At 41.4% G+C, this 15,670-nt stretch overlaps 1 protein-coding gene across 3 annotated transcripts in view; it reads left to right on the top strand.

Annotated features, from left to right (window-relative positions):
• Positions 1 to 14,154, top strand: part of LOC130535077 (cell adhesion molecule 2-like) — a 61,895-nt gene extending 47,741 nt beyond the window's left edge. For 2 of the 3 annotated variants that reach the window (XM_057049903.1, XM_057049901.1), the window contains 8 exons: positions 4,768 to 4,920; positions 5,017 to 5,154; positions 7,166 to 7,324; positions 7,614 to 7,704; positions 7,830 to 8,008; positions 9,993 to 10,019; positions 11,449 to 11,571; positions 11,736 to 14,154. In XM_057049903.1, coding sequence (XP_056905883.1) covers positions 4,768 to 4,920; positions 5,017 to 5,154; positions 7,166 to 7,324; positions 7,614 to 7,704; positions 7,830 to 8,008; positions 9,993 to 10,019; positions 11,449 to 11,571; positions 11,736 to 11,854 — 989 coding nt within the window. In that variant the 3' untranslated portion in view covers positions 11,855 to 14,154. The remainder of the gene's footprint in view (positions 1 to 4,767; positions 4,921 to 5,016; positions 5,155 to 7,165; positions 7,325 to 7,613; positions 7,705 to 7,829; positions 8,009 to 9,992; positions 10,020 to 11,448; positions 11,572 to 11,735) is intronic. The other variant, XM_057049902.1, reaches the window with a different exon arrangement.
• Positions 14,155 to 15,670: the final 1,516 nt, after the last annotated feature.

Below are 15,670 nucleotides of genomic sequence, written 5' to 3'. Positions count from 1 at the left end.
TGAAACAAGTTTCTTTGCCTTTTAGTATGTATTTTAAAACACACATATAATGTGGAATATAGTCTCTACCTGCAAAAAGAAACAGCCGGTTTAGCATACTGCATAATGTGCACACACCGTGGTGCATTATTAGTGGATGTATTCCAGCATCAGCCATTCTAATCATGCCCTAATGCACATGATAATGTCATTCCAAACACATTTGAATGTCATGAAATGCGACATGAAATGAATTTAACACTTCATGCTTCGACTCCTGAAATCAGACCTTGCTTGCGTTGCCTTTACAAAACCAGAACTTTTTGGATTTCCAGAGCCGGTCAGCACAGCCCAGACTGTCGCTACATTTGTCCAATGCTGTTTCTTGGCACAGTCCTCCTCATCCATTATTTATATCCGAGTCCTCCTTGATTGTTGCCGTCTCGCGCTATTAAAGTGAAACTATGGCAGAGGTTCCACAGCCACCTGCTCCTGCGCATAGTCAGGCCCTCTAAATGGCCGGGCCAACAGATCATTAGGTCAATTAGAAGAGGAAGGAACACAGTGGGCAGCCACGACGTGAAATTAGATATGCCTTTTCACAGAATCATCCCTTTCAAATGCAGGTGGGATTAAAAATTCCTGGTCTTGGGCAGGAAAAATGAGAGCGCAGATGTCTTTTGGTGTCTTCTTTATGGTTTATTCTATTTTTGGCAGCTGTAGCAAAAAGATAAAATGGTAGCTGTAAAGAAAGGTAATGGCAATCCTGGAGGCATGTGGAGAATCTTTTGTCATCAGCTATGCCGAATATTAATAATGCAATTATGGAGAAGCTGGCCTGGAACATGGCATGGAATTATAACAGTGCACATCTGATCCACAGCATATGGGCATATTCTAAGAAGAGATTTGGTGACATATACATTATTGTACTTTTCATAGCAAATTCTACAGGACGCCTCGTCTCCATTTGGCTCTTGGTTTATGGTTCAATATTCATGACATTTTACAGGAAGAGTGAGTGAGCGTCGTAAAGGTCACAGAGTAAAATTTACCTTAATTGGCTTGTAGTCATCAAAATGCTGTTATGCACTAAATGGATGTTCTAATGTGAGCATTAGAACATTCATTAGCTTGAGAGAATGAAGGATAATTACCAAGGATGCAATTACTGGAGTGAGTTCTGGTGAAAGCACATTTAAAAGTCCATTTCAGCAAACATGCAACACTTGATGGCTGGTTTGTAAGCAACTGCAAAGGACGCTTACCTAAGCGCTTTTTCCACATATCTGTGATTCTTTTCTCATTCTAGATACACAATCTATTATCATTATTAGTAGCAGTAGCAGTAGTCATAGTCATAGTAGTAGTAGTCGTAGTCATAGTAGTAGTAGTAGTAGTACCGGTAGTAGTAGTAGTAGTAGTAGTCCTGAAGTTATTAGGAGCATTAGTTATAGTTGTATTCAAGTTGTATTCAAGACGGCATGAAAACAAGCTCAAGGTTATTGGAATGAATGTTTTAAGCTTTGCTCCTACAAGTGTTTTATTCATTTTGTTTTTACTGACAACAAAATGCACAAAGGCCGTCACGGCCACCACTAATCTTTTCCTTGGCCGAATGGACTTTTTAAAGTAGTGGGTGACCTCCGGCTTTAATGAAATACGAACCTGCTATTCTGTCATAAGTCATTCCACAGAGTTGAGTCAAACATAATAGAGCTTGTGGCATATTGGACAGTTGGATATAAATTATTGCTGGATAAAAAGGACAATTTATTAATGTGATTATAGGAGATAAATCCATTTATTGTGATGTAAGACACAATTCGTGTCTGGTTTAAGGCACAAAAGACTCTGACAGAAACGCAATTCAGTGCCACGATTGGATTTAATATAGTTTTTGAGGGACTTCCACCTTATTTTTTGTGGGAAGACTTCCTACTTCTTTCTTTCTCTGCTCTCCGTGGTGAAAATGAATCCATAGTGAGCGGCATCTGCTCCGCGGGATCTCTAAGAGGCAGTAACACTGCTCTCTGGAACAAGGCCCTTTCCTTCTCTTAATTGCAGCCACATGTGTGGTGGGAAAGAGCCCCCCTGCCAGCAACAGTAGCCCTGGAACACTTGCAGAATCACCCACACAGTCACTGGGCGAGCACAGCCAATACCAAAAACACTCTAATTGCAAAGAGCGAAGCCCCTGGCTGGAGAATACACCAGGGCACCGTGTTCTTTCTTGAAGGACAGCTCGTGCTTTCACATTCCAGAACTGGCTCCAAATGATTCCAGACAACATTAAAAAAAATAAAAATAAAGCTGTCAAGTGGGGAAAACATGCGCATGTATTTTGGCCAAACATTAGGAACTTGTTTCAGAGATGAAGCGGATCAGTGTAAAAATACAGCCTCTATCCGGCCAGTCGATTTTTTCTTTTCTTTTTTTCTTGCCATTTGGTTAACACCCGTGTGCAGCTCATTGTTAGGCAGGAACGCTGGAATATGATGAGTGCAATCACAGTTTCCACTTTTATCTGAGGACAGAGTTAATAATACCAGCCCTCTTTCCTGTTACACAGGCGGACCGCGGAGTGCGATAAAGTTTGTTTTTTTTCTCACTCGCAATCTAATTCTTGGCCGTAATACATTTAGATTCAGTTCCCTTTTCCAAAATATACATAGGCTGTCGAGGCTAAGTTGAGGGACGTCCAGGGCAAATGCTCCGGGGACATCTTAAAAGACATCTTACATGCTCTGTGGTGCCAAGACTGCCGAGGAAACAAACATTCCTTTGCATCAAAAGGGTCACAGCAGTAGTGTGCCGTGCCCTGAGGGGAACCCCGGGGTGTCAGTTTTACTGATTTGAGACAACCTTGGTGAGGCCTCCATCAAAGGAGACGTACTGCACATTAAGCCAGCGCGCTGCAAGGCTGGAGCCTGCACAAGGTCAGGGTGCAGATTTATGCTCCATCTTAAGTCGAATGAACAGCATGGGAGCTATCTATGCTTTCGGGGAAATGGACCTTTTCATCACATTGATTTCCTAAAGCACCTGGGAGAAAAAGCTTTGTCAGCTGCTGGCATTTAGGTTCGGTTGTGATGAATCTGCCCACGATCTGGGCCTGAGCCTGGACTGGGTTTTGGTACTGCGGTTTCCTGTCTTTGTGCTGCTCGAGTCAGAGTTCGCACTTGCCGGTGTTCTTTGACCCGCCCTCGTTCTGTCAGATGTGCGCATTCGTACTCTTCTGAGATGTTAAACTGCGTCATTTTTATTTCCTTGTCACAATTAATTGTTTTCACTGTGGTAGTGAGTGATTTTAGGGTGTCTTTTAGTCTGAAAATGCTGATTTTCAGTTTTTCCTTGTTTCTATCAAGGGAAGGATATTATTTTAACCAAAGGATGTTTGTTTTCCTCATCAAATCCCTCCTGGCCAAGAAGCAGAACATTTATCAACATCTCAGAGGAGTTGAGGAGTAGAGGAACACAAGGTTATGAGCAAGGAGAGTCAGTCTGACTCTTTCATGTCTCCTGTTTTCTCTTTTCCATATAGCAGGCACAGATATGGGTCAGGGGAAGTACTGGATGTCATCTTGTCTAAAGCTTTGATCTGGTTCCGTCTGTACAGAACTCAAAGATATGGAAATCTTTGAGTTTCTGTATGTTTGTTTTCTTGGACCCCGTCACCTCGATTGCATCCTTCCACCAAAGGCCTTCCTCTTGTCTTCAGGAGCCTCTGGGCATTTTCACACTAAATGATGAACAACAAAGACTGGGGCCGTTCAGAATACACTTTATTAAGTTTCTCCAAACCTCTATGGGCCTCCGTCTCTCATGGTGTGTACTCTTATTGCACATTATGAGGAGTTTGCGTTGTTTAGTGGAACATTGAGGCTTGCTTTTCATTTTCTCTAAGTTCATAATTGCAGGTATTTCTCCTGTGTGTTACTCTTGTGTGGTTTGCGTTGTGTGAAAAACTGATTTAACAATGAGTGCATTCTATAGCCAAAGGTTGGAATGAGAAAAAAGAAAAGTAATTAGCAAATGAATCAAGGTCATCGAACACTTTCAATTCTATATGACATCCCGCTTTCTCTCCCGAGTACACTTAACAGAGGACTGTTGAAGGTAAACAAGCAGATGAAGTTGAGATGTCTTCTTCTCTGAATAAAACCCAACAAACACCTACATTTCTTCGCCCTGTGAAGTGCAGCTTAATAAAGTTCAATTTAGTTCAGACGAACAAGCGTCCAGAGGGCAGCGCTGCCAAGCCCCGCAGGGAGAGATCATTAAGTATGTGTAATCTATCCCATGAAGACCACTTTCCTTCTTGCCTTTCATGCTCGGTTGCCTCTAAAGGCAGCTAATCCTGAATTTGACAACGTATAAGAGATGGCAGGTGGTGAGACCCTTGTCAACTTGGTTTTAGCTTTAGATGCATTTAATTACATCTGACTGAGCAACGATGGAAAAAATCTATTTATCTATCTATCTATCTATCTATCTATCTATCTATCTATCTATCTATCTATCTATCTATCTATCTATCATCTATTTGAACCGATTTATTTTGAATTAATTCGCTGTTTTCTAAGGCTGCATGACACTAGGGTAACTATAAAAAAATCAATGGAATAGAGATGAATCCCATATCTTATGTTTGTAATCCTTTCTGCTCCCGTGCTTCAGCACATCCTGGTATTCCTTGTTTTCACACAGACTCTGAATAAGAGGAGTAAAAGCCGCTGGTGGTACAATTTGCCATGTGTAATTTTCGTGTTGTCCTTGTGGATACAGCTCTGAGGGACCACAGAATTGAGCTGGTGCGAGCGTCATCGCAGGAGCTGACCATCCGGATCAACGACATCAGCCTGTCAGATGAGGGCCAGTACACCTGCTCCCTCTTTACAATGCCTGTCAAGACCACTAAAGCCTTCCTCACCGTTCTAGGTGAGGTGGTGGATTCCTTGGCATCAACGCCAAGTCAGAATGTCTGTGGTTTGAAGTGTTTTTTTTTTTTTTAAAACAATTCGTCTGAAAATACAGGAGTTCCAGGACGACCCGAAATCACAGGATTCACCAAGCCTGCCATGGAGGGTGACATAATCACACTGACATGCACGACAACAGGCAGTAAGCCGGCTGCCAGAATCCAGTGGCTCCGGAATGACAAGGAAGTCCAAGGTAAGCGCGCGGTGTGGATTTTATAGAGCGTTGCATCCTCTGGTACATGAATGTCAAGTCAGTCAGCTGCTGCATTCATTTCCTTGCATTGTTCTTCTTCCCCGGGGTTAACTGGGCTTCAGCCAGCACTGCTGCCGTCACTGGAACGTGTCCAAATATTGTTAGGCTGTATCAAAACAGCGACACAGCACATTAGAATAATCGGCAGAAGAGGACTTGTGCTCTGTTGATACGAGCGACAGCGTTAAGATACGACGGCATTGTCTTTTCTCTGAGAAATCAAAGCAGCGTCAAAATGAATCCAATTATCTCAAAATTGATATGAAATTAAATGTCAGCTAAGATGTGTTTTGCTTCTTTTCAAAGCTATAAATGTTTGTTTTGATGAAATCATGTATTTTATAATGCGTTAATAATGTATCCAATGAGACAGTCTGGAGTTTAATCCGTTTGTATTTTATTTTAAATTATGACACTTAAACTATGACACTTAAAGTGTTACAGAGCTTTATCTAAGTCAAATCCACGAGAAATAAAACGTTAGGAAAATGATGTTATATCCAGACGCACGCAGAGGGGAAGAGGAAGTGTGCTTAAATAAATCAGGAAGGGGAGGAGCCAATTAGCGCGAGGCAGGAGGCAGTAGTGTAATTGGATGAGAAAGGAGAACACACACAACAAACGACAAGGGAGACGCAAAACAGTCGAAAAAAACACACAAGAGCTAACTGACAAAACCGAACAGACTTAAACAGAAATTAACAAATGTGCAGGGTTTTCTCGCTCTCTCTCACGGGGATCTGCCGCTATTTGCCCACAGGTGAAAATAAAAACTAAAAAAAAAAACCTTGGTGGGGGCTGACCTTACCTGGTGTATCAAATGTGTTTTATTAGAGTTCTCATTATACATGCAGTTTAAGTTTTATACAGGTCAAAGAGAGAGAAAGAAGAAAGCAGAGACTGGCAGGCTTAATTTCCATGTCAAAGTATCAAAGCAGAAGTGTCAATCGGCGCTCCAAATCCGAGTCTTTTCCAGGTGCTGCTGTGTGTAGCTGGGAGCACCATGTTTTGCCACTGGTTCTTCTGCGGTGGAACATTGCCTCCACCGTCTGCTGTCAATCAAACGTGTCCCCACTGGGACTGACGTACAAAGCATAATGAAGGCAATGGATGTACGAGCAAATGCGTGTCAAACTTCTTTTTTTTTCTTTGTTCTCTCATGATTTGTTTTCCCACACTTGGTATCAAAAGCACCTAGAAGTGCAAATCTCACAACACATCCGTCAACCAGTGTCAAATAATTTGTACCGGTGCTGCTGGTTGACAGCTAAGCTTCAAATTGAAATCTGTTGAGGAATAACACCCCCCCACCCCGCCCGCCCCCTCTATGATGCTCAACAACAAAGTAAACTACAGTGCCTAATGAGGGCTGATTTACATTTTTATCAAACAGACTGAATCATTGCACTTTGTAAGGAGATTAAAGCTGAAATCTGCATTCCTCAAAATGATTCCTGGATCTGTGATCGGTGAATCGAGACAGAAAGCAAATGACAAGATGTCTTTTGAATTGTCCTGTCAATTATGCAAATTTCCCTGGTTGATTTTGAATAAACTAGAGAATATTGACAGAAAGGTCAAGCCTATGAATGTCTAATGGTTTTATTAAACATTAATACAGGCACTCTTTTATTTCTTGTAAAACTACAATATTCTTAGATTTTCTTGAGAGAATACCTAATATTATTAGAGATTAAGGATCTTATTTTGTGATCTATGGGAGAAACAGGTGGATAGAGATGATCTAACCAGATGGGGATTACAGCGTTGGAGGTAATAAGCCTCTTTAAAGAGGAGAAATGACTGTAGACAAATAAACCATTATTCATTTTAACGTCATTTAAATTTTCTCGTTTCGCCTGGTTTGATGAGTAGAGTCATCATTAGGATCCACTTCACAAGTTCTTTGGAGCCCCGTTTGCTTCCTGGCTGACATCGTGGCTCTTTGCAGGCACTACACATGTGAACGCGACAGGAAAATCCTTCACAGTCAGGAGCACCCTGCAGTTCAAGGTGGACAGATGGGATGACGGTGTTGCGTACACCTGCAGTGTGGAGCACGAGTCTCTGCCCAACCCCTACATGACAACAGAGGTCCTGGAGGTCCACTGTGAGTGCAGCCATCTCATACAGGCCATGCAAAGCTGAATTTGGTCTAAGATTAGCACTGAGGAGGAAAAGAAGGTTGGATAGCACATTTATGCCCGGAGGTGTAGCTTTGCATTTGCTCAGGATTAGTGTGGGATCTGTTTGCAGGTAAGTGATAAGTACCAAAGCAGAACTGGGACACAAGCTAAAGCTAAGATCTGCCCAACTGGAGGAGAACTAAATATTGTTGTACACTGGCTTAAAGACTCAGTAATCACTTAACTCTTGTAATTCGTATCTCCTCTTCCCAGATGTGCCCCATCTGGAGATCAAGCATTCACTGATTATTCCACAGGAAGGACAATACCTCAAACTGGAGTGTGTTTCTACGGGCAACCCGATGTAAGGTCACACTTGTTTACCCTGTCTGTCAGCAGCAGTTTCAGTTGAAATATAATGCTTGATTAGGACACCGAGTCATGCTGCAACATGCAAAAAGCAAGAACAGTTTGTTCTTTATTCCCCAGACCAGACCTGGTCCTGTGGTCCAAGGATGGAGGAGAGCTGCCAGATATTGAGCGTATGATCGTGGAGGGCAAGGAATTAACCATAACCACGCTAAACAAAACAGACAATGGCACATATCGCTGCGAGGCCAGCAACCATCTGGGGACCAGTACTGCAGAATACATACTGTTTGTCTACGGTAGGTAACAGCTGTCCTTGTCATCGCCATGGTCCATGTTGATGCCGAACACAGAGTACAGAAAACAAAGAGACACTGGACATGAAATATTTGGCAAAGAAAGCTCTGCTTCGTTTTTCTTGGGTCGAACGTGTAATAAACAAGAATGTGAATCTTGTCATCACTTTCCATTAACTCTGCTAATTTCTAACATCTGCAAATTAGTTCCAAAAATAATGACAGTGACCAAGTAATGATGCAGCCAAGAAGGCATTAATTTGTCACACACACACACACACACACACACACACACATCTTTGTACTTCTATCTTTGTGAGGACTTCCATAGGCATAACGCATTCTCCAGCCCCTCGCTCTAACCACAATAGCCCCCGATGACCTTACTTCCTAAAAATGTCCTCACTTTGGTAGTAGAATGCAGATGTTGGCAAGTGCAAGAACACACACACACATACATATACTGTATATGTACAGTATAAAAAGAGTCTTTACAGAGTCTTTCTTCTACAGTTTTCTTAATTCTAAATAAACCAAGGAGGTTTTTAGGATGAAAGGTTGTGCGTTTCACCTGAAAGAAAGCTCAGGTAATTCAAATAGTTGAGTGCCTGAGAGAATAAAGAACAAATAAATTCACACTCACAACTAGTTAATGGATGCACACCAGTGACTTTGTATGATTTCAGAAGCAGATTCTTTTGGATCCTCTCTTGGGAGATAATGAGGAAAGGATGACATCTCCATCTGTTCTTTTCTTATCTCAGTTTCCTGAACAAAGCCGCCCAATAAACAGTTGGAGGCTATACTGTCAACACAGTTAATACCATCTGTGTCATGTGCATCGAGGAAGTTATCTGTTAACCCATTATTATTTCAATTTTGCAAAAGATAGTTCCCTTTTAATTTGGAGGAGGGTTACAGATACCTGTTTGCAGGGTTGACGGTTCAAGCCCCAGTGTGGGCAAAACTTGGGAGCGCTGTCGAGCTTTGCTAAGATTTAGTTTCATTCCCCATTGTTTCATTATCCAACATCTTCACCTTAATGTTCCACGTTTAATCCCTCCAGCTCTCCTTTCTTGCCTCTTCTCTGCTTGTCTCGACCATGTCACATCGACTATAAGCACTCACAGTTGCATCACCCCCTCCATGGCACCTCCCCACATAGTCAGAGATGCAGCTGACCACAGGGTGGGAGACCCACGCGCCAACCACTGCAGTTTAGGCTGAAACAGCGTTGATTTAGCAGCTGATTTGGATGCTGTGTCTGCTTCTGTCTTTTCCCACAGTATTAATGTTGTTGGCTTACATCGGAGCAGTTGCACGCCGCCCCATCAGTCACTGGTCGCAAACCTATTGCACAAATTTGCATCTTTGCAGGAGCATAAAATGGAACATGAGTGTGTTTGTATTTTTATTCTCAGGCTGAATGGTTGCTACCATTTCATCAGACTACTAAGAACACATGTGAATACATTTTAATAATGATATTAATCACAAACCAATGTTCCATGTGTTTCCCTCAGTTCAAGTGAGATTTTCATGGTGCCATTTGTATGATTTCTCAGCCACTATGTGAGCAGAATTCCCAGAGACAGTTCAAACCTGCTGGTTTTTATTGTCTCTGTCATTGTGCATCACCTGCTGTCTGGTTTTGCCAAACACATTTTTTTTTACTGTATAAAATGAAATCCTACTAAAACGAAGGAGCTGTACACAAAACTTCAAAAGAAACGTTGCAGAATAAAACATAAAGACCAAAGCTGTCCGTGCGCTGGTTGACGCGCTGCTACTTACAGTTTCTTTGAACTCCAGTTAAAGCATTTGGCTCTGATCTTAACTCCCCACCAAATCTCCACACTGTCAGGAGAACGAGCCATTATTAAGCGTTCATGTTTCTTTTGGGTTTTTTTTTTGTGGAAACTTTTTTTTTTTAAACGGTTCTTCCCCCATCTCCCTTTGCTGTCACTGTCTGCAACCATGGCAACAGCTAAAGACTTCCCAGAGCCTACGACAGGTAAATATCTCTAGATATTTATCACAAGCCACGATTACATTGCGCGAGGTTGGATCTGGATCGGGGTTGAGGCTACCTCACGCGCACCCTCACAGCATGAGTTAAACCACATCCGTGCATGGACGTTCATTCTGCTAACACCAGCAGCTCCCACAGGTCCGTCAGTGGCTGCAAACGTTGCTGCATAAACTCTTCATGGGTTTCTTAATGCAGCAAAATAGTGTTGTGAGAGTTTGAATTTAATACAGTGTGACCACTGGTGTGATAAAAGGGGATTTTTAACAATAATTCTTTGATGTATCGTTTGTAGCGTGGCTCAGAGTTCTCATTATATTTCTATGTATTTTTTTTTAAGTTGGAGACGTGTTTTGAGTTGGGTTTGGGAAGAGTAATCTCATTCCCGCTAAGCAGCATGCAGCAGCCTGTTGTTCTATGAAAACCGTTTGTGCCACATAATGACAGCGGAGTCACCTGTACAGATCATTCTATCAGTCAACACACAACCAAATTGTTTCGGCATAATTTCCGCAGAATTGAAACGCCTACAGGTGACTTCCTGAGGAGAAACAAAACTAAGATTCTGTCCTGCATGGCGCAAAATGAACCGCATGCTTCAGAAATATTTCCTTTCAACACACTTTGGGCGGCTGAAAACAAAGACTGCCTAACAGTAACATGTGCATATAATGAGGTTTGTAGAAATATCCCTGTCATAATGTCCTAGAGTCACTTTGTAATAATGAACAGAGGTCATATCCATTCATCAGCCTGAGATAATGAGAGCATGTGAGCTGCACCGGAGAGTCACAATTTATTACAGGCCAGACAAAGGCGAACTCCTGTTTGGGAAACCATCTCACTCCTGCGAGAGATGCCTTGTGTTAAATAATAATTGTTTAATAAAGCTGAAAATCTTCAACAATAGTATTGGACCCGGGCTATTAACACTGTAACACCAACCATGTTTTTAAAAAAAGAGAACTGTCTTTTAGAACTATGGAGGACTCATAGCATCATTCTATTGCTGTGAGAAATACGTGTCATATTTTCTGTGATTACTGCCATCTGCAGGAGCCCCCCCCCCCCCCATGAGAGCCTGGTCCTGCTCCAGGTTTCTTCCTGTTAGAGGGGAGCTTTTTCCTTGCCACTGTTGCTTGTTGGGGGGGTCAGTCGCTGGGTTGCTGTAAAGCGCTTAGAGAGAATTTTGATTGTGACAGGCACCATATAAATAAACATAAACTGAATTGAGTTGAATTTCCTTCATTTGTGCACTTCAAAGGAGCAATGTGGGCTCGTTCTAAGTATGGCAGAAGCTGTATTTGACGTTGTATTGTTTAACAACCAGGTTTGCCTTTTTAAAATAAAGCAACAAAGTCGCCTAACAGATTTGAACGTAAATCTTTTTCGCATTTCCCTTTGGTCCCTTCAGATCCGAACGCTTTAGGACAACATGGACCGGATCACGCTTTAATTGGCGGAGTTGTCGCCGTCGTAGTCTTCATCACGCTGTGTCTGATTATAGTTCTTGGACGATATCTAGCCAGACATAAAGGTAAAACGAGGCCGCTCAAACACGTTTTCTTGTTTGGCGAGATTAAATTGGAGGGTGATCACTCTCTCTCTCTCTCTCTCTCTCTCTCTCTCTGTCTGTCTGTCTCTCGTCTGTCTGTCTGTCTGTCTGTCTGTCTGTCTGTCTCTCTGTCTGTCTGTCTGCAGGCACCTATCTAACTCATGAGGCCAAAGGGGCAGAGGACGCCCCGGATGCGGACACAGCCATCATCAATGCCGAGGGGAACCACATGCATGCAGAGGAAAAGAAAGAGTATTTCATTTAGGGTTTTTGTCTTTTGTGTCATGAAATCTTTTGACTTTTTGACAGCAGAAATGCAATTTTAAACTGCCTCAGTGTTACTACAGTACATGACCTGGTTTCCTTCTCTCCTGGTCTGTTTGTCTTCATCTTTAGGCCCCTTCGAGCCTCTTGCTGAAAACAGTGCACTTCTTTTGAACTCACGCTAAACCCTATTCATTCCAATGTTTCACTTTTATGGGCCAAATTGTTCGCTTTTTTTCTATTTTATCACTTGCAATAACATTTTCCTCTTCTTACCGTATTGTTCTATAGCTTTTGCAGACTTTTTTCAAGTTCAGAAATGAAGAGATATACTCAAACCAAATGGACAGTGAATCTTTCCTTACTGTTCTGCGTTCTGAACATAGAAACAATTGCTTTCTTTGCCCCCCCACCCCCCATTACTTGAAAATGATTCTTTTAAACTGGGCATTATTGCAGTAAATTTAATTGTGATTGTGAGTGGAGAAACGTGCAACTGCTGTATCTTAACACTAAATCAGATTTGTAAACGTGTAAAAAATAATAGCACTGTCGAAGAGGAACATATGTCATGATGAGTGCTTGTAAACAGACCGGCAAATTTTACGGATGCGGAGATGTCCATATGGCTGTTTTGTTCAGTCTCTGTCCTTTTATTATTCAGGCTTTTTTTATTTTAAATGTTATTTCAGAGGCAGATGTGAAACACTGCACGTGTGGCGTGTGATGATAGCAGGGTCGTCCCCTTCCCGCTAAACCAAGGAAAACCACCTGGAATACTATGGTTATCCTGTTTGGACAATTTCATAATAAGGCATTAATTAATTAATTGATTACAGCCACAGCGGTAAAGACAAATGTCCACATCACTTATGAGATTTTGATTTGGAAATCTTTAGACGCATGCAGCTCAGCCTCTGCACAGATGTCAACATGGGGAATTGTCGCCATTTTTTACCTTTTTGATCACGCAGTCTTACAGTTTTAGAGATACGTTTACAAATCTGATGACACACAAAAAAAATTAAAGAACAGAATCAATAAACAGATCTGGAATGTTGCCATGGTCTTTACCCTATCATAGCCATATTCCACATTATCCATAAAACACATGATGTTACAAAACTCGCAGCACAATCTCTGTCATTCCTGGTCAAAGGAACACCTTTTTAACATTGTGTGTTGTATATTACCGCCTCTATGTTTTCTCAGCTTTCAGTCATATTGTTAAACCTGTACCAGTGAACACGAAGGTAGAAAATTAAAGCACAAAGTCTGAGGACTAACATGGAAGGGAAGAAAACATCAGCTGTTTATTGTCTCAGGATTCAACCCGGAGTCTAGATGACGATGTTGTCCAAGAGGTAATGGAGATATTGTACACTTCCTGATATAATCATTGATAAGAGAAGTTCATTTCAGGTCGCGATCGATGTTTGATCTTAACTGACTGGGACATTGTGGGGGTCCATTATTTATGTTCACTTGTGTTGGGTAACTATGCTTCGTGTGTGGATATTGCTGTAACATACTTTGCTAAAGTGAATGTTGGTGAACATTGTGGAATCATTTGTTTCCTGAAACGTTGCAATTTGTATATTGAAAATGCAGTATTTAAATTATTCCACAAGCTTTATTATATGTACTTGTTTTCCTATTTGGAGACGTTGTTTTGCCAGATGGCGTGTAAATAATGTATCAATTATTCAATTTCAGAAAAACGAGACACTGGGAAAAGCCTTTATTCTACATGCATTACATGTTAATGTAATTATTTTCACATTATATTTTTTAAACAGGGATCGTAATGAATTGTTGAAAATTGAGGGAAAAGGTCTAAATCGGCGTTTTATTATTATTATTATTATTATTGATTTTGACTACTACACTATGTTAACTGATATTAGTGCTGTTACTGAAGTAGTTGTCTGACATTAACTTCTCCATTGGTCAACTCTGTTGTCATTAAAAGAAAAGAAAAAACAATAAAAGGATCACCATTATGGCCTTTGAGTTTGCTGCAAACAATACTAATGACATGTTGAGGCATTGGTTAATCAGACACCCTTCAATGTAAATAGTCACTCAGAGACATTGAACCTCGTTGCCAATGCTCACACATGTTCTTTAGTTAGTTGAGAATGATGCTATAAATAACTCATTTTGTACAGTTTTAATTGCTGTAATTTATTTGCTTTTTATGGGGACGTGTGAGGTCTTTTTTTCCCCTTCTGTATTGATATTCATTTTTCAACTATGCCACTGAAAAAAATAAAGAATTGAAGAGATAAAAGAGAAGAAGTGTGCAATAACTTCAAAAATGCTTCTGCTGTGGTTATGTTTATGCTCTGCCACGGCCCCTGTTGTCAGAATCAGAAAATCTATATCGAAACAGCGAATAGGTTCCGTGAAAGTGTCCAAAACTGTAATAAAACCAAACTCTCAGAGAGTTGATGGATTTGACAAGCAATGATGTTCATAAATAAGTTTGCATCTGTCTCCTGATACAGGACAAAAGGGAAGTAACCAATTTCTTTCACAGAGGAGCCACAGTTGATTTAATGACACGATCTCAATATCATCACACAGGATATGTGACAAGGTCACAAAAACAGCCTCTGAGAGTTCCATTTAATGAGAGCAAATGTTGCTTTTAACACTGCTATTTGCAAACTGCCCCCTCCTTTGAAGCCCATTATTGATAAATCAAGTGATGAACATATATAATGGCAGCATGTAGATAAATGAGTTCATACATCCCAACATCCTTAAAGGAAGCAGACCGCGTTCCAGGACTCTGGCATTAGGAGCCATTATGATCGTCCATCCTTCAGCTTCCATTGACCTTGAGCATAATGTTGCTTCCCAGCAGACTAATGTTGCTATTATCTACACAATCTCCAGCCACAATGTCCAGGCAGCCATCTGCTTGCGTTACACAGTGCCTTCCCCCCCGTCACTTCATCGTCAATACACCCCAAACTAGCTCCAATAATCTTCAGCTCCTAAAGACTAGCTGAATCTAGATGTGCTGAAGATTTTGGGTTTGTTTTTTGTTCTTGTTGTCTTTAACATGCTCTGGCTGCTACAACAATGCCTCCACCACACTAACAGGGGACTGCAGGTTATGATTGTTAGATGTGTTTTGCATAATCATATTTGGGGAGATTAAACAGATCGCTCAGACTTCCACTCATGACAGGAGCGAGTGGAAGTTGCAATGAGTCAAATGATCCAGAACCAAGAACATGAGCTTGTTTATCCTTGCGGATGCATCACTGTGCTGTTAGTCCAGACAAATAGGTGCAGTCAGGCAGCGTGCCCGTGCCCGCTGCACGGTGGCCCCCCTTTTGGGAGGCAGCAGCTTGGCTCTTCTAAACAGGCCACACGCAGGTTCATGGATTGATGACTGAAACACAGTTAATATGTTCAAAACGCACTCATCCTCACTGACTCACATCCTCTGTGCTGCAGCCTGCCCTGGGGATGTCTGTTTGATACCCCATTTATCCTCTATTTTATTTTTCAATGCGATTATATCCAACTTTTATTTACCTGACAGAATTTGTAAATGTGCAGGCCCAAGGGGATAACATCAAGGGAAGCCTGGTCGTCAAAATTCCTCGAGGGGGGCAGGTACCTGTGGCATAAAGTATGCAAGAAATAGCATGCCATATGTTTTGATTTGCACACTTGAGTTTCTTGCACAGAACTCACCAGAGACTTAATTAAAGTCGAGCTATTTGCCAGTGAAAGACAGCTGTTCCTCGGTTAAAAAGATATCAGTATAATTTTCTGTTTTCTTTGCATTTAGAAT

The sequence above is a fragment of the Takifugu flavidus genome, chromosome 12 (genome assembly GCF_003711565.1).
Source record: "Takifugu flavidus isolate HTHZ2018 chromosome 12, ASM371156v2, whole genome shotgun sequence".
Classification (NCBI taxonomy): Eukaryota; Metazoa; Chordata; class Actinopteri; order Tetraodontiformes; family Tetraodontidae; genus Takifugu; species Takifugu flavidus.
This window is presented reverse-complemented; position numbering and strand designations above follow the sequence as displayed.